General features: G+C 49.3%; 1 protein-coding gene across 1 annotated transcript in view; it reads right to left on the bottom strand.

Moving 5' to 3' along the window:
• The window catches only part of CDH23 (cadherin related 23), a 1,839,731-nt gene that overhangs the window by 1,014,163 nt on the left and 802,170 nt on the right, over nt 1–23,398 (bottom strand). The window contains exon 8 of the mRNA XM_069753216.1: nt 13,022–13,150. Within this exon, the coding sequence (XP_069609317.1) occupies nt 13,022–13,150 (129 nt within the window). The remainder of the gene's footprint in view (nt 1–13,021; nt 13,151–23,398) is intronic.

The raw sequence follows: 23,398 nt of genomic DNA, 5'->3' as shown, positions 1-23,398 counted from the left end.
ACTCTGTTCCTCTGCTCCTCCTGCTGTCCCTGGGCTCTAACCCCGCCAGTTGGTGCCTGGAAGTGCTGTGTGCACAGTCAACAGTCGCTCCTCTGTTATTGGGGTTCAGTAACGTCAGCTGATCCCCAGCTGTGTGTGCGGCAATACCTCCAATCTGCTCCTCCTGCTGTCCCTGGGCTCTAACACCGCCAGTTGGTGCCTGGAAGTGCTGTGTGCACAGTCAACAGTCGCTCCTCTGTTATTGGGGTTCAGTAACGTCAGCTGATCCCCAGCTGTGTATCCGGCAACGTGTCATGCGACCGCCACGCTGGCACAACTAAAATGTAAGGGGACCTGTCCCCCCCCCCTAGGCGTTTGTTACTGAAAGAGCCACCATGTGCAGCACTAATACTGCACAAGGGAAAGGTCGCTCTTGAAATTATGCTCCTTGCAAACGCTGAACTACACACTCATGTAATGTGTCCCCTCACACCGTCCAACCGTCCCGGAGGTGGGACTTTCCTTTGTAATGTGACGCAGCACAGCCGTCATTGCTATGCCCTTGGCACCGTGCGCTGCCTCCTTAGCGTTGTTTGATTCCGTCATGGACCCTGCACTGTTATGTTATCCCTTGGCCATGCATAGTTTGCGCTGCCTGTCCTCTGACATCATTTGTTGTCGTCCTGGCTGCGCCTGTGCGTCCACGCTGCCCGAAATCACACCTCGCAGTGTCGTCTAATGTGATCCCACAGTGGGCCTGGTATCCATGGCCATGCGCAGTGCATATACTAGCCTCTCACTCCCCTTCTTCACGCTTCTTCAGACTAGGCGGCGTCAGCTGATCCCTAATAGCATGCCACGGCCGTGACGCCACACAGTCTGAAGAAGCAGGAAGGAGGTGAGTGAGAGGCGATGATATGCACTGCGCATGCCCATGGATCCCTGGCCCGCAGTGGGACTACATTAGATTACACTGCAAGGTTGGATCTCGGGCAGCTTGGACGCACAGGCACTGCCAGCCTGACACCTACATGATGTCAGAAGACGGGCACCGCTAACTGTGCATGGCCAAGGGATAACATTACAGCGCGGGCTCCGTGACAGAACCAAACAACGTTGAGGAGGTGGCGCCCGGCACCAAGGGGGTTGGAATGACGGCTGTGCTGTGTCACATTACAAAGGAAAGTCCCACTTCCGGGATGGTTTGACGGTGTGAGGGGACACATTATATGAGTGTGTACTTCAGCGTTTGCAAGGAGCATAATTTTCGGAGCCACCATTTTCCATGTGCAGTATTACTGCTGTACAAGATGGCTCTTTCAGCAACAAATGCCTGGGGGGGGGGGTTAAAGGTTCCCTTTCAACTTGCTCCACTGCAGGCTTCGGCCTACACTCTGCTCCTCTTTGATTCCCTGGGTTTCAACACTGTCAGTTGCCACCTGGAAGTGTTGTCTACACAGAAAAAACACTAGGTGATGTGTCAGTGGGGTTCAGCACCGCCAGCTGTTCCCCTGCTGTGTAGTCGGCAACGTGTCCAGCACAAGCCACGCTGGCACAACAGAACAAAAGCTGCCACCAGTGCAGGCTTCGGCCTACACTCTGCTCCTCTCCTCCTCCTGCTGACCCTGGGCTCAAACACCGCTAGTTTTTGCCCGGAAGTGCTAGCTGCACAGAGAAAAACACCAGCCAATGTGTTAGTGGGGTTCAGCACCGCCAGCTGTTCCCCTGCTGTGTAGCCGGCAACGTGACCTGCAAACGCCACGCAGGCACATGAACTGAAATTAAAGGGAACCTGGCCCCACCCCCCCAGGTGTTTCTATGTATAACAGCCACCTAGTACAGCAGTACTGCTGCATTTGTACAAGGTGGCTAACTTTGTCTACTTGCCCACGTTTAATTAAACACGTAAAATATGTGTCTCATTACAGACCATTACAATGTCCCTGAGGTGTGACTTTACTTTTTAATGACACGCACCACCCCCCTTGGTAGCGCTGCCCGTCTTCTGACATCATTGGTTGGCTGCCTGTGCCTGTGCATCCGCCCTGCCCGACACAACCCCCCTCGTTTCATATATTTTGGCTGCGAGGGTGTGATTGATGGGCATGTGCAGTGCATATGTTCGCCTGTCTTAACTCATCTCCTTCCGCCTTCTTCAGACTGTGCGGCCTTCTGGCCGTGGTAGGCGATAAGGGATCAGCTGAGGCCGCCCAGTCTGAAGCAGGTGTAAGGACATGTGTGAGCGGCAAACATATTTACTGCACAAGGACACGAATCCCAGCCACGCAGTGTGATTTTTTGAAAACACACTGTGGGCCTGGGATTCATATCCATTGCTATCCGCAACGGCCAACATGAAATGAGGTGAGAAGACAGGCGCATGGCCAAGGGATCACAATAGCGCAGACTCCTGTACAGCTAATACAACGCTCAGGAATCTGCGCCCACCACCTAGGTGTAAATTTTGACACCTGTGCTGCGTCTCCTTAAAAAGACAAGTCACGCCTCCACTACTGTTTGACAGTTTAATGGGCTAAATAGTATACGTGTTTTATTCAGCGTGTGCAAGGAGCAAACTAAATAGAGCAACCTTTTACTTGTGCAGCATTAATGCTGCACAAGGTGTGGCTCTTCTACCTTGCAACACCTGAGGGGGGGTTAAAGGTTACCTTTGAAATTGGTTCAACTAGGCTTCGGCCTACACTCTGCTCCTCTCCTCCTCCTGCTGACCCTGGGCTCTAACACCGCTAGTTTTTGCCCGGAAATGCGAGCTTCACAGAGTAAAACAGCAGCCAATGTGTTAGTGGGGTTCAGCACCGCCAGCTGTTCCCCTGCTGTGTAGCCGGCATCGTGTCCAGCACAAGCCACGCTGGCACAACCGACCAAAAGCTGCCACCAGTGCAGGCTTCGGCATACACTTTGCTCCTCTCCTCCTCCTGCTGACCCTGGGCTCTAACACCGCCAGTTTTTGCCCGGACATGCGAGCTGCACAGAGAAAAACACCAGTCAATGTGTCAGTGGGGTTCAGCAACGCCAGCTGTTCCCTTGCTGTGTAGCTGGCAACGTGTCCTGCAAATGCCACGCAGGCACATGAACTGAAATTGAAGGAAGCCTGCCCCCCACCCCCAGGTGTTTCTATGTATAACAGCCACCTTGTACAGCAGTACTGCTGCATTTGTACAAGGTGGCTGACTTTTTCTCCTTGCCTACGTTTCATTAAACACGTACTAAATGTGTCTCATTGAGACCATTCCACTGTCCCTGAGGTGTGACTTTACTTTCTAATGATACGCAGCACCACCCTTGTTAGCGTTGCCCGTCTTTTGACATCATTGGTTAGCTGGCTGCGCCTGTGCGTCTGCCCTGCTCGAAACAACGCCCCTCTGTGTCTTATTTTTTTGGACAACGAGGATGTATTTGATGGGCATGTGCAGTGCATATGTTTGCCTGTGTTCACTCATCTCCTTCCGCCTTCTTCAGACTGGGTGGCCTCATGACCACGGCATGCGATAAGGGATCAGATGAGGCCGCCCAGTCTGAAGCAGGTGTAAGGACATGTGTGAGCGGCAAACATATTTACTGCACAAGGCCATGAATCCCAGCCACGCAGTGTGATTTTTAGAAAACACACTGTGGGTCTGGGATTCATGTCCATCGCTAACCGCAACGGCCGACATGAAATGAGGTCAGAAGACAGGAAGCGCTCACAGCGCATGGCCAAGGGATAACAATAGCGCAGACTCCTGTACAGTTAATACAACGCTCAGGAATCTGCGCAGACCACCTAGGTGTAAATTTTGACACCTGTGCTGCGTCTCCTTAAAAAGACAAGTCACGCCTCCACTACTGTTTGACAGTTTAATGAGCTAAATAGTGTACGTGTTTTATTCAGCGTGTGCAAGGAGCAAACTAAATAGAGCAACCTTTTACTTGTGCAGCATTAATGCTGCACAAGGTGTGGCTCTTCTACCTTGCAACACCTGAGGGGGGGTTAAAGGTTATCTTTGAAATTGGTTCAACTAGGCTTCGGCCTACACTCTGCTCCTCTCCTCCTCCTGCTGACCCTGGGCTCTAACACCGCTAGTTTTTGCCCGGAAATGCGAGCTTCACAGAGAAAAACAACAGCCAATGTGTTAGTGGGGTTCAGCACCGCCAGCTGTTCCCCTGCTGTGTAGCCGGTATCGTGTCCAGCACAAGCCACGCTGGCACAACCGACCAAAAGCTGCCACCAGTGCAGGCTTCGGCATACACTTTGCTCCTCTCCTCCTCCTGCTGACCCTGGGCTCTAACACCGCCAGTTTTTGCCCGGACATGCGAGCTGCACAGAGAAAAACACCAGTCAATGTGTCAGTGGGGTTCAGCAACGCCAGCTGTTCCCCTGCTGTGTAGCTGGCAACGTGTCCTGCAAACGCCACGCAGGCACATGAACTGAAATTGAAGGAAGCCTGCCCCCCACCCCCAGGTGTTTCTATGTATAACAGCCACCTTGTACAGCAGTACTGCTGCATTTGTACAAGGTGGCTGACTTTTTCTCCTTGCCCACGTTTCATTAAACACGTACTAAATGTGTCTCATTGAGACCATTCCACTGTCCCTGAGGTGTGACTTTCCTTTCTAATGATACGCAGCACCACCCTTGTTAGCGCTGCCCGTCTTTTGACATCATTGGTTAGCTGGCTGCGCCTGTGCGTCTGCCCTGCTCGAAACAACGCCCCTCTGTGTCTTATTTTTTTGGACAACGAGGATGTGATTGATGGGCATGTGCAGTGCATATGTTTGCCTGTGTTCACTCATCTCCTTCCGCCTTCTTCAGACTGGGTGGCCTCATGACCGCGGCATGCGATAAGGGATCAGATGAGGCCGCCCAGTCTGAAACAGGTGTAAGGATGTGTGAGCGGCAAACATATTTACTGCACAAGGCCACGAATCCCAGCCACGCAGTGTGATTTTTAGAAAACACACTGTGGGTCTGGGATTCATGTCCATCGCTAACCGCAACGGCCGACATGAAATGAGGTCAGAAGACAGGAAGCGCTCACAGCGCATGGCCAAGGGATAACAAGAGCGCAGACTCCTGTACAGCAAATAACAACGCTCAGGAAGCTGCGCCCATGCACCAAGGTGTTATTTTCGACACCTGTGCTGCTTTTCTTTAAAAAGACAAGTCACGCCTCCACTACTGTTCTACAGTATAATGGGCTAAATAGTGTACGTGTTTTATTCAGCGTGTGCAAGGAGCAAAATTAAGAGAGCAACCTTTTACTTGTGCAGCATTAATGATGCACAAGGTGTGGCTCTTGTACCTTGCAACACCTGAGGGGGGGTTAAAGGTTACCTTTGAAATTGGTTCAACTAGGCTTCGGCCTACACTCTGCTCCTCTCCTCCTCCTGCTGACCCTGGGCTATAACACTGCCAGTTGTAGCCTGGAAGTGCTAGGTGCACAGAGAAAAACACCCGCCAATGTGTTAGTGGGGTTCAGCACCGCCAGCTGTTCCCCTGCTGTGTAGCCGGCATCGTGTCCAGCACAAGCCACGCTGGCACAACTGACCAAAAGCTGCCACCAGTGCAGGCTTCGGCCTACACTTTGCTCCTCTCCTCCTCCTGCTGACCCTGGGCTTAACACCGCCAGTTTTTGCCCGGACATGCGAGCTGCACAGAGAAAAACACCAGCCAATGTGTCAGTGGGGTTCAGCAACGCCAGCTGTTCCCCTGCTGTGTAGCTGGCAACGTGTCCTGCAAACGCCACGCATGCACATGAACTGAAATTGAAGTGAGCCTGCCCCCCACCCCCAGGTGTTTCTATGTATAACAGCCACCTTGTACAGCAGTACTGCTGCATTTGTACAAGGTGGCTGACTTTTTCTCCTTGCCCACGTGGAACTCAACACGTACAAAATGTGTCTCATTAGAGACCATTACAATGTCCCTGAGGTGTGACTTTCCTTTTTAATGACACGCAGCACCCCCATTGTTAGCGCTGCCCGTCTTCAGACATCATTGGTTGGCTGGCTGTGCCTGTGCGTCTGCCCTGCCCGACACAACGCCCCTCGTTGTCTCATATATTTTGACTGCGAGGGTGTGATTGATGGGCACGAGCAGTGCATATGTTCGCCTGTCTTCACTCCCCTCCTTCCGCCTTCTTCAGACTGTGCGGCCTCATGGCCGTGGCAGGCAATAAGGGATCAGCTGAGGCCGCCCAGTCTGAAGCAGGTGTAAGGACATATGTGAGCGGCGAACATATTTACTGCACAAGGCCACTAATCCCAGCACCGCAGTGTGACTTTATGGAAAGGCACTGTGGGTCTGGGATTTATGGCCATCGTTAACCGCACCGGCCAACATGAAATGAGGTCATAAGACGGCCTGCAGTAACAGGGTATTGCCAAGGGATAACACAAGAGCGCACTCTCCTGTACTGCAAATAACAACGGTAAGGAGTCTTCGCCCAGCACCTAGGTGTAAATTTTGACACCTGTGCTGCGTCTTCTTCAAAAGAAAAGTCACGCCTCCACTACTGTTTGACAGTATAATGGGCTAAATAGTGTACGTGTTTTATTCAGCGTGTGCAAGGAGCAAACTAAATAGAGCAACCTTTTACTTGTGCAGCATTAATGCTGCACGAGGTGTGGCTCTTGTACCTTGCAACACCTTAGGGGGGTTAAAGGTTACCTTTGAAATTGGTTCAACTAGGCTTCGGCCTACACTCTGCTCCTCTCCTCCTCCTGCTGACCCTGGGCTCATAACACCGCCAGTTTTAGCCTGGAAGTGCTAGCTGCACAGAGAAAAACACCAGGCAATGTGTCAGTGGGGTTCAGCACCGCCAGCTGTTCCCCAGCTGTGTAGCCGGCAACGTGACCTGCAAACGCCATGCTGGCACATGAACTGAAATTGAAGGAAGCCTGCCCCCCACCCCCAGGTGTTTCTATGTATAACAGCCACCTTGTTCAGCAGTACTGCTGCATTTGTACAAGGTGGCTGACTTTTTCTCCTTGCCCACGTGGAACTCAACACGTACAAAATGTGTCTCATTGAGACCATTCCACTGTCCCTGAGGTGTGACTTTCCTTTCTAATGATACGCAGCACCCCCCTTGGTAGCGCTTCCCGTCTTTTGACATCATGGTTAGCTGGCTGCGCCTGTGCATCCGCCCTGCGTGAAACAACGCCCCTCGTTGTCTTATTTATTTTGTCAGCGAGGGTGTGGTTTACGGGCACGAGCAGTGCATATGTTCGCCTGTCGTCACTCATCTCCTTCCGCCTTCTTCAGACTGTGCGGCCTCCTGGCCACGGCATGCGCAAAGGGATCAGCAGAGGCCGCCCAGTCTGAAGCAGGTGTAAGGACGTGTGTGAGCGTCGAAAATATTTACTGCTCAAGGCCACGAATCCCAGCACCGCAGTGTGACTTTATGAAAAGGCAGTGTGGGTCTGGGATTTATGGCCATCGTTAACCGCAGCGGCCAACATGAAATGAGGTCATAAGACGGGCAGCGCTAACAGGGCATTGCCAAGGGATAACACAAGAGCGCCGACTCCTGTACAGCAAAAAACAATGCTCAGGAAGCAGCGCCTAGCACAAAGGCGTTATTTGGGACACCTATGCTGCGTCTCCTTAAAAATACAAGTCACGCCTCAACTACAGTTTGACTGTAGAATGGGCTAAATTGTGTACGTGTTGCATTCAGCATGTGCAAGTAGACAAATTAATAGAGCAACCTTTTCTTGTGCAGCATTAATGCTGCACAAAGTGTGGCTCTTGTACTTTGTAACACCTGAGGGGGGGTTAAAGGTTACATTTGAAATTGATTCAACTAGGCTTCGGCCTACACTCTGCTCCTCTCCTCCTCCTGCTGACCCTGGGCTGTAACAACGCTAGTTTTTGCCCGGAAGTGCTAGCTGCACAGAGAAAAACACCAGCCAATGTGTTAGTGGGGTTCAGCACCGCCTGCTGTTCCCCCACTGTGTAGCCGGCAAAGTGTCCTGCAAACGCAACGCAGACACAAAGCTGACTCCAGTGCAGGCTTCGGCCTACACTCTGCTCCCCCTGCTTACCCTTTGCTCCAACACCGCTAGTTGGGGCTGTAGGAAGACAATGTTTGATAGGCAAAGCATCCGGGTTCCAGCACCGCCAGCTGGTTCTCGGCAGTGTTTTTGTCACAGGTACTCCCTCGTGCCCAGCCTGGTTTCAGCACCGTCAGCTGTTTCCGGGTTGTGTCAAACTCGCTGAGACGCCTATAGTAGGCCAGTAGGCCCAGCTCCCCCTGTAGGACTGTTGGGGTTCGGTAACTGCGGCTGCCTCGCTGCCTAGCTGTTCTCTCCTCTCCTGTGGGCCTTCGGGTCCACCACCTGGTTCCAGCACCGTCAGCTGGTTCCGGGCCGAGCCTTTGGCTTAGGTGCCTCCTCCTGGGTATCCGAGTTCCGCCAACATCAGGCGGTCCTTGGTAGTGCTTTTAAGCGCGGGCACCTACAGCTTAGTAACCGGGTTCCAGCACCGCCAGCTGGTCCTCGGTGCCATTGGCTCTTGCACACTGGGGCAACGCATCTGGGTTCCAGCACCGCCAGCTGGTTCTCGGCAGTGTTCTTGTCACAGGTACTCCCTCGTGCCAAGCCTGGTTTCAGCACCGTCAGCTGTTTCCGGGTTGTGTCAAGTTCATTGAGACGCCTATGCTTGCCCCGTCGTGGTGCGGTCGGGTTAGCCAACTCCAGGGTGCCTCCAGTTTAGGAGCTTCCTATGTGTGCTGCGTGAACTGGTAGTCAAGGCTGGTTCTGTAGTGCCAGTAGGCCCAGCTCCCCCTGTATGACTGTTGGAGTTCGGTAACTGCGGCTGCCTCGCGGCCTAGCTGTTCTCTCCTCTCCTGTGGGCCTTCGGGTCCACCTCCTGGTTCCAGCACCGTCAGCTGGTTCCAGGCCGAGTTTTTGGCTTAGGTGCCTCCTCCTGGGTATCCGAGTTCCGCCAACGCCAGGCGGTCCTTGGTAGTGCTTTTAAGCACGGGCACCTACAGCTTAGTAACCGGGTTCCAGCACCGCCAGCTGGTCCTTGGTGCCATTGGCTCTTGCACACTGGGGCAACGCATCTGGGTTCCAGCACCGCCAGCTGGTTCTCGGCAGTGTTCTTGTCACAGGTACTCCCTTGTGCCAAGCCTGGTTTCAGCACCGTCAGCTGTTTCCGGGTTGTGTCAAGTTCACTGAGACGCCTATGCTTGCCCCGTCGTAGTGCGGTCGGGTTAGCCAACTCCAGGGTGCCTCCAGTTTAGGAGCTTCCTATGTGGGCTGCGTGAACTGGTAGTCAAGGCTGGTTCTGTAGTGCCAGTAGGCCCAGCTCCCCCTGTAGGACTGTTGGGGTTCGGTAACTGCGGCTGCCTCGCGGCCTAGCTGTTCTCTCCTCTCCTGTGGGCCTTCGGGTCCACCTCCTGGTTCCAGCACCATCAGCTGGTTCCGGGCCGAGCCTTTGGCTTAAGTGCCTCCTCCTGGGTATCCGAGTTCCGCCAACATCAGGCGGTCCTTGGTAGTGCTTTTAAGCGCGGGCACCTACAGCTTAGTAACCGGGTTCCAGCACCGTCAGCTGGTCCTCGGTCGTGCCATTGGCTCTTGCACACTGGGGCAACGCATCTGGGTTCCAGCAACGCCAGCTGGTTCTCGGCAGTGTTTTTGACACAGGTACTCACTCGTGCCAAGCCTGGTTTCAGCACCGTCAGCTGTTTCCGGGTTGTGTCAAGCTCACTGAGACGCCTATGCTTGCCCCGTCGTGGTGCTGTCGGGTTAGCCAACTCCAGGGTGCCTCCAGTTTAGGAGCTTCCGATGTGGGCTGCGTGAACTGGTAGTCAAGGCTGGTTCTGTAGTGCCAGTAGGCCCAGCTCCCCCTGTAGGACTGTTGGCGTTCGGTAACTGCGGCTGCCTCGCGGCCTAGCTGTTCTCTCCTCTCCTGTGGGCCTTCGGGTCCACCTCCTGGTTCCAGCACCGTCAGCTGGTTCCAGGCCGAGCCTTTGGCTTAGGTGCCTCCTCCTGGGTATCCGAGTTCCGCCAACGCCAGGCGGTCCTTGGTAGTGCTTTTAAGCGCGGGCACCTTCAGCTTAGTAACCGGGTTCCAGCACCGCCAGCTGGTCCTCGGTGCCATTGGCTCTTGCACAGTGGGGCAACGCATCTGGGTTCCAGCACCGCCAGCTGGTTCTCGGCAGTGTTCTTGTCACAGGTACTCCCTCGTGCCAAGCCTGGTTTCAGCACCGTCAGCTGTTTCCGGGTTGTGTCAAGTTCACTGAGACGCCTATGCTTGTCCCGTCGTGGTGCGGTCGGGTTAGCCAACTCCAGGGTGCCTCCAGTTTAGGAGCTTCCTATGTGGGCTGCGTGAACTGGTAGTCAAGGCTGGTTCTGTAGTGCCAGTAGGCCCAGCTCCCCCTGTATGACTGTTGGGGTTCGGTAACTGCGGCTGCCTCGCGGCCTAGCTGTTCTCTACTCTCCTGTGGGCCTTCAGGTCCACCACCTGGTTCCAGCACCGTCAGCTGGTTCTCAGCAGTGTCTTTTGCTCTTGTACCTTCTGCTCCCCATCCTGGTTCCAGTACCGTCAGCTGGTTCCGGGCAGAGCCTTTGGCTTAGGTGCCTCCTTCTGGGTTTCCAAGTTCCACCAACGTCAGGTGGTCCTTGGTAGTGCTTTCAGGCACGGGTACCTCCTGCTTAGTAACCGGGTTCCAGTAACGTCAGCTTGTCCTCGGTAGTTCCATTGGCTCTTGGACCTTCGGCTACCCATCCGGGTTCCAGTACCGTCAGCTGGTTCTCGGCAGTGTCTTTTGCTCTTGTACCTTCTGCTCCCCATCCTGGTTCCAGTACCGTCAGCTGGTTCCGGGCAGAGCCTTTGGCTTAGGTGCCTCCTTCTGGGTATCCGAGTTCCGCCAACGTCAGGCGGTCCTTGGTAGTGCTTTTTAGCATGGGTACCTCCTGCTTAGTAACCGGGTTCCAGTAACGTCAGCTGGTCCTCGGTAGTTCCATAGGCTCTTGAACCTTCGGGTAGCCATCCGAGTTCCAGTTCCATCAGCTGGTTCTTGTCATTTTCTCAGCCTTCTTGTACCTTCTGCTACATTTCCAAGTTGAAGACCCTAAAGTCGACGACCCGGAAGACCACCCCGATGACGACGACGACCCGGAAGACCACCCCGATGACGACGACGACGACGGCGGAGACGACGACGGCGGAGACGACGACGGCTGAGACGACGACGGCGGAGATGACGACACTGGAGACGACGACCCTGGAGACGACGACATGGAAGACCGAGAAGCAGAAGAACAAGAGGCTGCAGAACAAAGAGCAGAAGAACATTAAGCATAAGACTTAATATCAGAGCAAAAGATATTATCTAAATTATATGCAGAAGAAGACTAAGCAGTGTATGGGGGTGAGTCCGTTCCTCCTCGTGGTGCCCCTGGATAAAGCCTGATGCTGCAGGCCAAACTGAACGCGGACAAATGTAACTTTTGTGACTGGCAGAACGGAAGGTGTAATCTTCCAACTTTTATAGATAACAACTACGGGAATGCCTGTCACAAATGAGAATATGATGAAGAAGTAGAATAGGAAGAATAATAACAGTTGAATAAAATGAATATGTAGAATAGGAAGAATAATAATAGTTGAATAAAATGAATATGAAGAATGTAATAAAAAAAAATAGGTAGAAGATGAAGAAGAAGATGAATAAGGTGAAGAAGAAGTTGATGTCAAAGATGCTGATGATGATGAAGATGAAAGTGTGGGAAAAGTAAAAAAAAAGAAGGGGAAGGGCGTGGAATAGTGAAACATCAATATCTGACAAAATAAAAAAAAATTTACATAGTCAATATCTTTGTCACTCCGAACGTCTTTAAAAAAAACAAAAAACATGCTATTCTATTTGATTGGGATAAACCTCTATGACTTTAATGTCTCCGCCACCTCCCCAAATACATCCGGCATTATTCTTATTTGTTTTCCTTCATGTAGAATGAACCTACAAGGCAAGAAAGGGTTTATTTTAATTCCGATATTTTGGTCCCATTGACTTGCATTGGGATCGGGTATCGGTATCGGCGATATCCGATATTTTTTGAATATCGGCCGATCCTATCCGATACCGATACTTTCCGATATCGGAAGGTATCGCTCAACACTACTCAGGAAACTAATAGACATATTGGAATTTCTTGCATAGACTCACACCCCACTACACCAACACACCCAACTACACCAACACACCCCACTGCACCAAAACACCCCACTACACCAACACACCCCACTACACCAACACATCCCACTGCACCAACACACCTCACTACACCAACAAACCCCACTGCACCAATACACCTCACTACACCAACATTCCCCTCTACACCAACATACCCCACTACACGAACACACCCCACTGCTACAACACACTCCACTACACCGACACACCCCACTACACCAACACACCCCACTGTACCAATACACCCTACTGCACCAACACACCCCACTGCACCAACACACCCCACTGCACCAACACACCCCACTGCAACAACACATCCCACTACGCCAACACACCCCACTACGACAACACACCCCTCTACACCAACACACCCCACAACGCTAACACTTCTAACAACACAACACAGCCCACTACACCAACACACCCCACTGCACCTTCACTCTCTATATTGTCTACAGGACTGCCAAAAATAGGAGAGCACAGCATGTAAGCATATACATTAATGTCGAGAGGTGATAACTTGGATTTATTGAACAACCTCTTGGGTTCCACAAAGGAAAAACAGACTGACTGACTGTAAAGCCATTTACTGGTAAGAAGGGACGGAGCATGGCTTCCATGGACAGCGTGGCCAGCCACTTCCCCTATTTGCATCCAGTGAAGCCATTTTGAGTGCAGAATCTCTTTAAATTTTCTACCACACTCACATCATTCCAGTTGTATAATAATTATTCGGAGTCCATTTTTTCTACTCATAAACTGTAATAATTTTTTTAATAGGCTTCCACAATTACTATTATAGCTCAGGAAATCAATTGATTTATTCTACTTACCGGAGGAGAGTTTTCGTATATGTTAGTGCTATACGGCAAATTGATGAAAATTGGGTCCATGTCTTGAATATCAGTGATTGTAATGGCGAGGTTGGCCAACGTTGAAAGGGGTTTTGTCTTGTCTTGATCCTAGTAGTAAAAAGAAAAAAGTAGAAAAATTGAATTCTACACAGAATTTTTTTAGACAAATTTGAAACCCTTCTTTATTAGTTTGTTGCAAACTTAAAAGCCTATCTAAGCAAGCCTGTCACTAGCTTCTGCATGCTAGGATTATGCTCCTTCCACTACATAAAGTCACTTTTATGAAGAACGTGATCCATTCATATCTTCAAAGAGGTCGTGGTTACACAGTATACCTTTTTCTTTGCTAAATTCTTGCTGATTTTTATACCTTGCAGATGTAAAAGGAAACTGTCACCAGGTGTTTGCAAAGCTTCTGAGAGCAGCATGATGTATTGACGGAGACCCTGATTCCAGCGATATACCACTTACTTTGCTGGATACTGCAGTTCTGATAAAATTAGTTTTATTTGCAGCTGATCAAGCAGTTCTCTAAATGCTGAGCTCTGTTTAACCCCATCCACACCACTGGTTGGCAGCTTTCTGTGAGCAACTGTGCATAGGCAGAAATGTGCCAATCATTAATTGTGTAGGGAATAAAATGAGATTATAAACAAAATGCGTTTTACTTATCCTCCCCGTCTTCAGTGCTGCTCTGGTGACAGTGTATACGCTGCAGTGGAGAACTCACATCCGTAGTGCTGCAGATAATTACTGAGCTCACTGCCATTGTCTTCATATCACTTATACAGCCAAACAACATATATCAGAGCAGTGTCGGTGACACAGCAATGTTCCCAAGGAGGGTAAGTAAAGTTTAGGTCTTTTTTACAACAAACTAAGCTGGCATTTAAAAGTTTTCTGCAAGTGGATAATCCCTTTATGATGAGAAAATGATAGCGAAAAACAAACTAAATCTAGTTACAAAAAGTTTAAATGGCAGTCATTGACAAACAGTACAAAAGTAGAAAAACAAGGGTGGCACTCACCGTCCCATAAAATCCACTTTAATGAGGAAATTTAAAACATTCAAGGCAGGAGGGTTACTGGACCTGTAGAAGTGCATTTGCATAAAACGGCCGTCATCCTTCACATGCCACACAGAACCCTTCTGCCTTGAATGTTTTAAATTGCCTCAATAAAGTGGATCTTATGGGACGGTGAGTGCCACCCTTGTTCTTCTATTTTTGCACAGATAAATGCTTTGTTTTCCATTGAGAGCCTGGGCATGGATGCTTACGGCGTTATCGACACCCCAGCCAGGTGCATGCAGTGGTGCGGATCATTTTTGGTGCTTTGCTAGTGGACTGATTGACATAAACAGCACATACAAAAAAAGCTAACGAGCAACTACTGAGCTCACTCACACATCTGATTTTCATCCACGTGTGTTTTTCACAGATAGCATACATACCTGTTTTATGGGACAATTCACATGCCCATAATGTTTCATGGATTGAGAAAAATTGGCAGTCAATGGGGCAATGAAAAAAAACAGACCATACTCAGATGACATGTGAGTGCGGTCCGATTTTCACAGACTGCAAGAATGGAGAAGGAGGAGAATAATGGATGACACCTGGGCCACACTCTCATCAAACTCTGATCACAGACTGATCAGAATAATTGGTCCATTTTTCTCCTACGTGGAAAAATTGGGTGTGTGAATAAGCCCTAAGTAGTTGCACTTCGATGATACAAAATGATGGCAAACAGTTAATATTCATCATCTCCCGTGTACTAATTAGGCTTTAGAATTTTCTCAAATTGACATTAAAATGCAATGGCTAAGAATCCTGTAATCTAATAGGTTAATTTTCCAAGCTCTGAAAAATTAATAGAAGTGCAATGAACTAGATGTATCCTCTATTGTTAATGGAAATGCCTTGTCATTCTAATGTCTATTCTTCCTTGCCAGGCAATGTCAGTAAATACACATTGCAAGTTGCCATGTGATGACTATAAATACCGTTATGCTCTGATGGAAGATTGCCTTTAATATTTGTGCTGTTGTGTCAGGTAATGACAGTAAATTTGTGTTCTGTATTTCTATTTAATCACAGGTTCCATATGAACCGAGAATCTGTTCTTGGTGCAAGCAATCACTTGTAGGAACCAGTGCTTGCTCACAGACCCAGTCAAGACATGACAGTTTCTATAAGTAGTGCCTCATCTACTAATGGTATTGGCAAGAAAAAAAATGCACTGTACTCCTAGGAAAATGTACTCTATTTAATTATTAGGTAGATCATTTATATTCCTGACTTCTTACAACTGACTATGATAAACATTATTTCTAGGTATGTTTTATGTTTGAATGCCTACTGAAAAAAATGAGATTGAAAAATGAGATCCTGCCCTACCTCTCAGCTAACTGCTCCCATATCCTAATTTCGCAGTCCCCTGGTGCCATTGCCCATTACAAAGGTCCCATTTGACAGGATTGCCATGGACCTTGTTGGGTCCTTAGTTAAGTCTGCCAAGGGTCACCAATTCATGCTGGTGGTAATGAACTATGCAGCACGGTACCCAGAAGTGGTACCACTGAGAAGCTCCTCCAGGTGTATAGCTCGAGAGCTAGTGCATATCTTCTCTGGAACGGGCCTGCCAAAGGAGATTCTGATGAACCAAGGGACTCATTTTATATCCAAAGTGATGAGGGAGTTGTGTAAGGTGTTGTGAGTTCTGTTTTTGGGCTCCCTCTGGTGGTTACTGATGGTACTGGGTGATTTGTGTTCTGCTGTCTCTGGTGTCCACCTGTTCTATTAGGATTTGGGAGTTTCCTATTTAACCGGGCTTTCTTGTCATTTCCCCGCCGGCTATCAAGGTTATCAGAGTGTTTTGTTACCTCAGCTTCTGGCTTCAGTAATCTTCAGGACAAGCTAAGTTTTTGATTTTCTTGTTCCACGTTTTGCTTTATTTTTGTCTTGTCCAGCTTGCATATAATTGTTTCTTTGCTGCTGGTTGCTTTAGCGGGCTGTAATTGCTCCTCATGTTCCATGAGTTGGAACATGAGTTCAAGTAATTACAGGATGGTTTTTTGAAGGGTTTTTTGCTGACCGCGCAGTTTACTTTTGTATCATCTGCTATCTAGTTTTAGCGGGCCTCATTTTGCTGAATCTGTTTTCATACTGTGTATGTGCCTTCCTCTCATTTCACCGTCATTATATGTGGGGGGCAGCTATTTCTGTGGGGTATTTCTCTGGAGGCAAGAGAGGTCTGTGTTTCTTCTAATAGGGGAAGTTAGATCTTCGGCTGGTGCGAGATGTCTAGGATCAACGTAGGCACGTTCCCCGGCTACTGTTATTTGTGTGTTCAGGTTTAGGGTCGCGGTCAGCTCAGGTTCCATCACCCTAGAGCTCGTTGGTGCTTGTCCTTTTGTGATTCCCTGCCATTGGAATCATGACAGTAAGGCTCTTCAGATTATCTAACTCCAGATGTCAGTGTACCATCCGCAGACAGATGGCCTGGTGGGGAGGTTCAACAAAACCTTGAATTCTATGCTCAAGAAGGTTGTGGAGAAGGATGGCTGAGACTGGGATTGTCTACTGCCATACGTACTGTTCTCCATTAGAGAAGTCCCACATGCTTCTACGGGGTTCTCATAGTTCCAACTGTTATACAGATGACACCTTCAAGGACTTCTGGACATTGCAAAGGAGACCTAGCAAGCGGAGCTAAAACCCTACCAAAGCACCTTTGAACATGTGGCCCAGATGCAGGACAGGATCACGAGCGTGATGCCAATTGTGAGGGAGAGCCTCCTTCATGCCCAAGAGGCCCAGGCAAGGTTCTACAACTGGGTGGCAAGACTGATACAGTTTAGCCCTGCAGACTGGGCATTGGTGTTGATATCCATGGAGGAAAGTAAGTTGCTTGCCATGTAGTGAGGGCCATAAGAGATGGTTGAAAAGTTGAGTGAAGTCAAGTACAAGGTCCATCAACCATTGAGAAGAAAGCCATAACAGGTGTACCACATTAACCAGCTCAAACCATGGAAAGACAGGGAACCGGTGGAAGCTACGCAATGTGCCTAGGGGTCATTCTTGAAGCTAGGGTCGAGGATGCCCCAGTGGCAGAGACACTGTCACCTACCCAGAAACAACAGTGATGAGAGCTGCTTCATCGGAAAGGGGATCTATTTTCCGAATTGCCAGGTTGTACGCAAGTCATGGAGCATGAAATCCTGACGGAACCGCATGTGAGGGTGAACCAAAAGCCATATTGGATTCCTGAAGCCTGCCTCGAGATGATCTCCAAGAAGGTGAAGAGAATTTTCAGCCTGAGCATCATTGAGGAGTCAAAAAGTGACTGGTTCAGCCCCATTATCCTTGTGCCACAGCCGGTCGGAGAGTGGCATATCTGTAATGAATACAAGAAGCTAAATTAGGTGTCCAAGTTTGATGAATATCCAATGCCCTGGGTCGAACAGCTCATTGAAAGGCTAGGGTGAGTGAGATATCCCAACCCTGAACCTAAAGAAAGGGTACTGGCAAATTATCCTGTACCCAAGTGCCAAGGAGAAGACGGCCTTCTCTCCACACTACAGGTGCTTTCAGTATACCAGGATGCCGTTTGGTCTGCAGGGAGCCATAGCTACCTTCCAGAGGGTCTGAATCCTAGCCTCTCATAAAATGTATGCCACTAATTATCTGGATGACATCGTAATCTTCAGCCCAGATTTGGAAAGTAACCTGAAGAACATTCAGGCTGTACTGGATACACTAAGGAAGGCAGGGTTTATCATACACCCAAAGAAGTGTATCGAGGGGAAGAAAGAGGAAAAATACTTGAGCTACTTCGTTGGAAGGGGTGAAATAAATCTGCAATTAAATAAGGTGGAAGCAATCCAAAATTGGCTGCAACCGGTCTCCAAGAAACAGGTTCGAGTATTTCTGAGATTTGTGGGATACTATTGGCGATTTATCTCAAATTTTGCCATGATTGCGGTCCCATTGACTGATCTTCTTAAGGGCACAAAGACATCAATGGTCAAATGGTCCTCTGAAGTGGTGATGGCATTCCAGAAGTTGAAGCTCGCCCTATTCAAGCAGCCAGTCTTGGTCGCATCTGACTTCACTAAGGAGTTAGTGGTCCAGACGGATGCCTCCGAGGTCAGTTTAGGAAATGCGTTGTCCCAGGAAACAGATGGGGATGAGCTTCCAGTCTTATACCTGAGTAGGAAAGTGTCCTCCTGTGAAAAAAGTATGCCATCTTGAAGAAAGATTACTTGGCCATCAAATGGGAAATTGACATGCTGTGGTACTACCTGTTAGGCCGGAAGTTCAGGTTATTGCCAGACTATGCACCCCTGAGATGGTTGAGGGAAAGGAACAGGAAGAATACCTGGGTAGCTAGGTGGTTTCTAGACAGGGGATATGTGACGTCACTGGCAAAGTGCAGGAGTGGAGATACGTTTCACTGAGGCTAATAGCTTCAGTGATTTGAAACCAAGATGTTTTGCTCCAGCACACTATGTGTTGAGAGGGTTAATCTGCCATTTTAAGTGCTGGATTTTTGGGGACAGCCATAGAGAGGGGGAAGGTTGTCCATCTGCGGTTTAAATAGTGGGCCCCCTGAGCATTCAGTATTCAGAGGGTCTGGACCTGGCAGCTCCAGAGAAGTGGTTTTGTTTTAAACTGTACTGAACTTGGTTGTTATATGCTGAGTGTATGCCATTTTGTTTTGTTTTCCTGCTTTGCTGGAAGGGCCATGTTAATTTTCACCTCGCATTGGTTTATGCCACATGTGTAATAAACCAGCGGAAGATTCAAAGAGACAGTGTACCTGTGTCTACCTCTATGTGCAGCCAAGTAAGCCGATCTACCACAGGGTACAAAAAAAATCAGATACCATAATGAGCAACAGTATAGCATCTGATTTTTTGTGATGCATTGCAACTCTTTAACATAGGAAAACTGTAAATGTCTTGTAAATTATTAATAACTAGTGTTGAGCATTCTGATACTGCAAATATCGGGTATCGGCCGATATTCGCTGTATCAGAATTCCAATACCGAGTTCCGATATTTTGGTGATATCGGATACCAGAATCGGGAGTTCCTATAGTGCAATGATGCACTATAATGGAGTGTGGGCGGTGCGTGGGCGGAGACTGCGTGTGTGTGCAGGCAGGGTCTGTGCGTGCCTGCCAGTAGTCTGTGCGGCATCCCGAAGCTCTGTGCAGCGTGCCGGGGCTCTGTGCATGTGTGTTGGGGCTCTGTGCGTGTGTGCCGGGGCTCTGTGTGGCGTGCCGGGGCTCTGTGCGGGCTGCCGGGGCTCTGTGCGGCCTGCCAGGGCTCTGTGCGGTGTGCGGGGCTCTGTGCGGCGTGTCGGTGCTCTGAGCGGGCTGCCGGGGTTCTGTGCCTGTGTGCAGGCATCGTCTGATGGGACTACAAGTCCCATCGGACGATGCCTACTACAGTGACAGTGATTGACACATTAGCCAATGATGAGACAGTAGTAGTCCCATCATCTGGCTAATGTGTTGAATGGAAAAAAAACATACATACTACATATATGCTACATACATGCTACCTACATGCTACATACATACTACATACATGCTACATACATGCTACATGCATACATACATGCTACATACATTCTACATACATGCTACATACAGTACATTCATACATTACATACAATGCACACATACAGTACATTAAACATAGAGTTCATGCTCACCATTACTTGTCACTTTGTTCCCCGAAGCCAGTGTCACCTATAAAAAAAATATGAAAATAACAAACAACCAATATATTCCCTGTCCGCAGAAATCCACGAGTGTCCCATGACGATCTCCTGTAGAGAATGGCAGCATCAGCTGATGCGACCGCTCTCTAAGGGCTCCAGGAACACAATGACAGGAGGAAGATATCCTTCCGCACTGTACTCCTCCGCCGCTGTAAAAAAAGTAGTCCCTAGTCTCACTTTTAAGAAATTTTCCCATGCAGCAATTGCCATAAAGTGAGACTTTGTCCTAAGGTAACCTCAGTGATGCACTGCAGGAGCCATTGTCTAATGTCAGTGTCCTATAGAGCAGTGACATCACCCGATGTCACTGTTCTATAGGGGAGATCATCGTGGGACACTCGTTATTAATTGGACTATGGCGGACAGGGAATATGCGGTTTATTATCATTTGCAGGAGCTGAAGTATGTTAAGTATGGTTAAATGAAGAATATTAAAATACTTTTTTCTTAATGTGTGCAATTTTCTGTGCCAGAGGGGGGAAGCCGATGGCCGGGGACCAATATCTGTAGCCTGCTATGAATATCAGCCCGCAGCTGTCTGCGTAGCCTTTACTGGCTCTTAAAATGAGGGCACCCCCCAAAAAAATGATGTGGGGGTCCCCCTATATTTTATAGCCAGAAAGGCTACGCAGACAGCTGCGGGCTGATATTCATAGCCTAGAGAGGAGCCATGGATATTGGCCCCCCCCAACTACAAATACCAGTCTGCAGCCGCCCCAGAAATGGCACATCTGTAAGATGCGCCAATTCTGGCACTTAGCCCCTCTCTTCCCACTCCCATTAAGCGGTGGGATATGGGGTAATAAGGGGTTAATATCACCTTGCTATTGTAAGGTGACATAAAGCAGGGTTAATAACAGAGAGGCGTCAATAAGACACCTATCCATTATTAATCCAATACTAGTAAAGGGTTAATAAAACACACACACATTAGGAAAAAAAGTATTTTAATATTCTTCATTTAACCATACTTACCATACTTTAGCGCCTGCAAAAAATGTAAAATAATAAACCGCATACTCCCTGTCCGCCGTAGTCCAATTAATAACGAGTGTCCCAGGATGATCTCCCCTATCGAACAGTGACATCGGGTGATGTCACTGATCTATAGGACCCTCAGTGACACACTGACTGGCTCCTGCAGTGCATCACTGAGAGGTTGCCTTAGGACAAAGTCTCACTTTATGGCAATTGTTGCGTGGGAAAATTTCTCATACAGCAATGCCAAAAGTGAGACTAGGGACTATTTTTTTTACCGCAGTTGAGGAATACAGTGCAGAAGGATACCTTCCTACCGTCATTATGTTCCTGGAGCCCCTAGAGAGTGGTTGCATCAGCTGATGCTGCCATTCTCCACGGGAGATCATCGTGGGACACTCGTGAACAGGGAGTATATTGGTTGTTATTTTCATATTTTTTTTACAGATGACACCGGCTTCGGGGAACAAATTGACAAGTAATGGTGAGTACGAACTCTATGTTTAATGTACTGTATGTCTGTATGTATGTACTGTATGTAATGTATGAATGTACTGTATGTAGCATGTATGTACAGTAGTATGTAGCATGTAGCATGTATTTAGTATGTATGTAGTATGTAGCATGTATGTAGTATGTATGTAGTATATATGTAGTATGTATGTAGCATGTATGCAGCATGTATGTAGTATGTATGTAGCATGTATGTAGCATGTATGTAGCATGCATGTAGTATGTATGTAGCATGTACGTAGCATGTGTGTAGAATGTACGTAGTATGTATTTTTTTTTTTCATTCAACACATTAACTACTATTGTCCCATCATTGGCTAATGTGTCAATCACTGTCACTGTAGTAGACATCATCCGATGGGACTTATAGTCCCATCGGACGATGCCTGCACACAGGCACAGAGCCCCGGCAGCCCGCACAGAGCCCCGGCACGCCGCACAGAGCCCCGGCACGCTGCACAGAGCGCCGCACGCCGCACAGAGTCCCGACACGCCGCACAGAGCCCCGAAACACCGCACAGAGCCCCAGCACACACGCACAGAGCCCCGCACGCCGCAAATATCCCCTGCACGCTGCACAGAGCCCCGGCACGCCACACAGAGCCCCGGCATGCCGCACAGAGCCCCGCACACCGCACAGAGTCCCGCACGCCGCACAGAGCCTCGGCACACACGCACAGAGCTCCACACGCCGCACAGAGCCCGGGCACTCCGCACAGAGACACGGCACGTCAAACAGAGCCCCGCACACTGCACAGAGCTCCGGCATGCCGCACAGAGCCCCAACATGCTGCACAGAGCCCCGGCACGCCACACAGAGACTCGGCACACACGCAGAGCCCCGAATGCTGCACAGAGCCCCGGCACGCTGCACAGAGCCCCGGCACACACGCACAGAGCCCCGCACGCAGCACAGAGCCCCGGCACGCCGCACAAAGCCCTGGCACGCCGCACAGAGCCCCGGCACGCCGCCCAGAGGCCCCCAAGCCTCACAGAGCCCCGGCAGGCCCGCACAGACCCCTGGCAGGCCCGCACAGACCCCCGGCAGGCAAGCACAGACCCCCGGCAGGCACGCACAGACCCCCGAGAGGCCTGTACAGATCACTGGCAGGCCCGCACAGACCCCGCCTGCACACACAGACATGCACAGTGTCCGACCACGCACCGCCCACACTCTTCACCCCTCTGGAACAGGATGTAGAAGGACAGAAAAGGCTTATTTACATTCCGATATTTGTGTCCCATTGACTTGCATTGGTATCGGGTATCGGTATCGGCGATATTCAATATTTTTTGGATATCAGCCGGTCCAATCCGTCCAATACCGATACTTCTGGATATCGGAAGGTATCAATCAACACTATTAATAACTGCAAAAAAAGGATTGTATATGGCCTGAACACAAATGACAAGTGAGAAAAAAAATCATCTGCGTTTTCTGGATGAAAGTATGATTTTTTTAATGTACTTTTGTGAGAAATGGGCCTAAACGGCATTTCCTATTTACGATAGAATCTTATGCAACAAAAACAAATTCTGTTCTTGGTTTAAAAGTGTTATTTTCTTTTTTGTTTAATTGTGAATTACTTATTTTGGAAAAGGTTGATGTACCCTAGAAACTTTGTGTGGATATCACAATGATATGATGATACTTACGTAGTCTAATAGTAAACACTAGGGTTGAGCGACCTTTACTTTTATAGGATCGGGTCGGGTTTCACGAAACCCGACTTTTTCAAAAGTCGGGTAGAGTGAAATCGGCCGATCCTATAAAAAAGTCGGGGTCGGGGTCGGACGAAACCCGAAACCCAATGCAGTGCATTGGGTTTCCATGGTTCCCAGGGTCTGAAGGAGCGGAAACTCTCCTTCAGGCCCTGCGATCCATATTTTAGTGTAAAATAAAGAATTAAAATAAAAAATATCGCAATACTTACCCTCTGACGCGCCCTGGTACCAACTGGGAACCTTCCTTCCTTAGAAACAGCCTTCAAGGACCTTGCGGTGACCTTTAGCGGTGACGTCGCGGCTTGTGATTGGCCGCGCGGCCGCCCATGTGACCGCTCGTGC

The sequence above is a fragment of the Ranitomeya imitator genome, chromosome 2 (assembly GCF_032444005.1).
Source record: "Ranitomeya imitator isolate aRanImi1 chromosome 2, aRanImi1.pri, whole genome shotgun sequence".
In the NCBI taxonomy this organism is placed as follows: Eukaryota; Metazoa; Chordata; class Amphibia; order Anura; family Dendrobatidae; genus Ranitomeya; species Ranitomeya imitator.
This window is presented reverse-complemented; position numbering and strand designations above follow the sequence as displayed.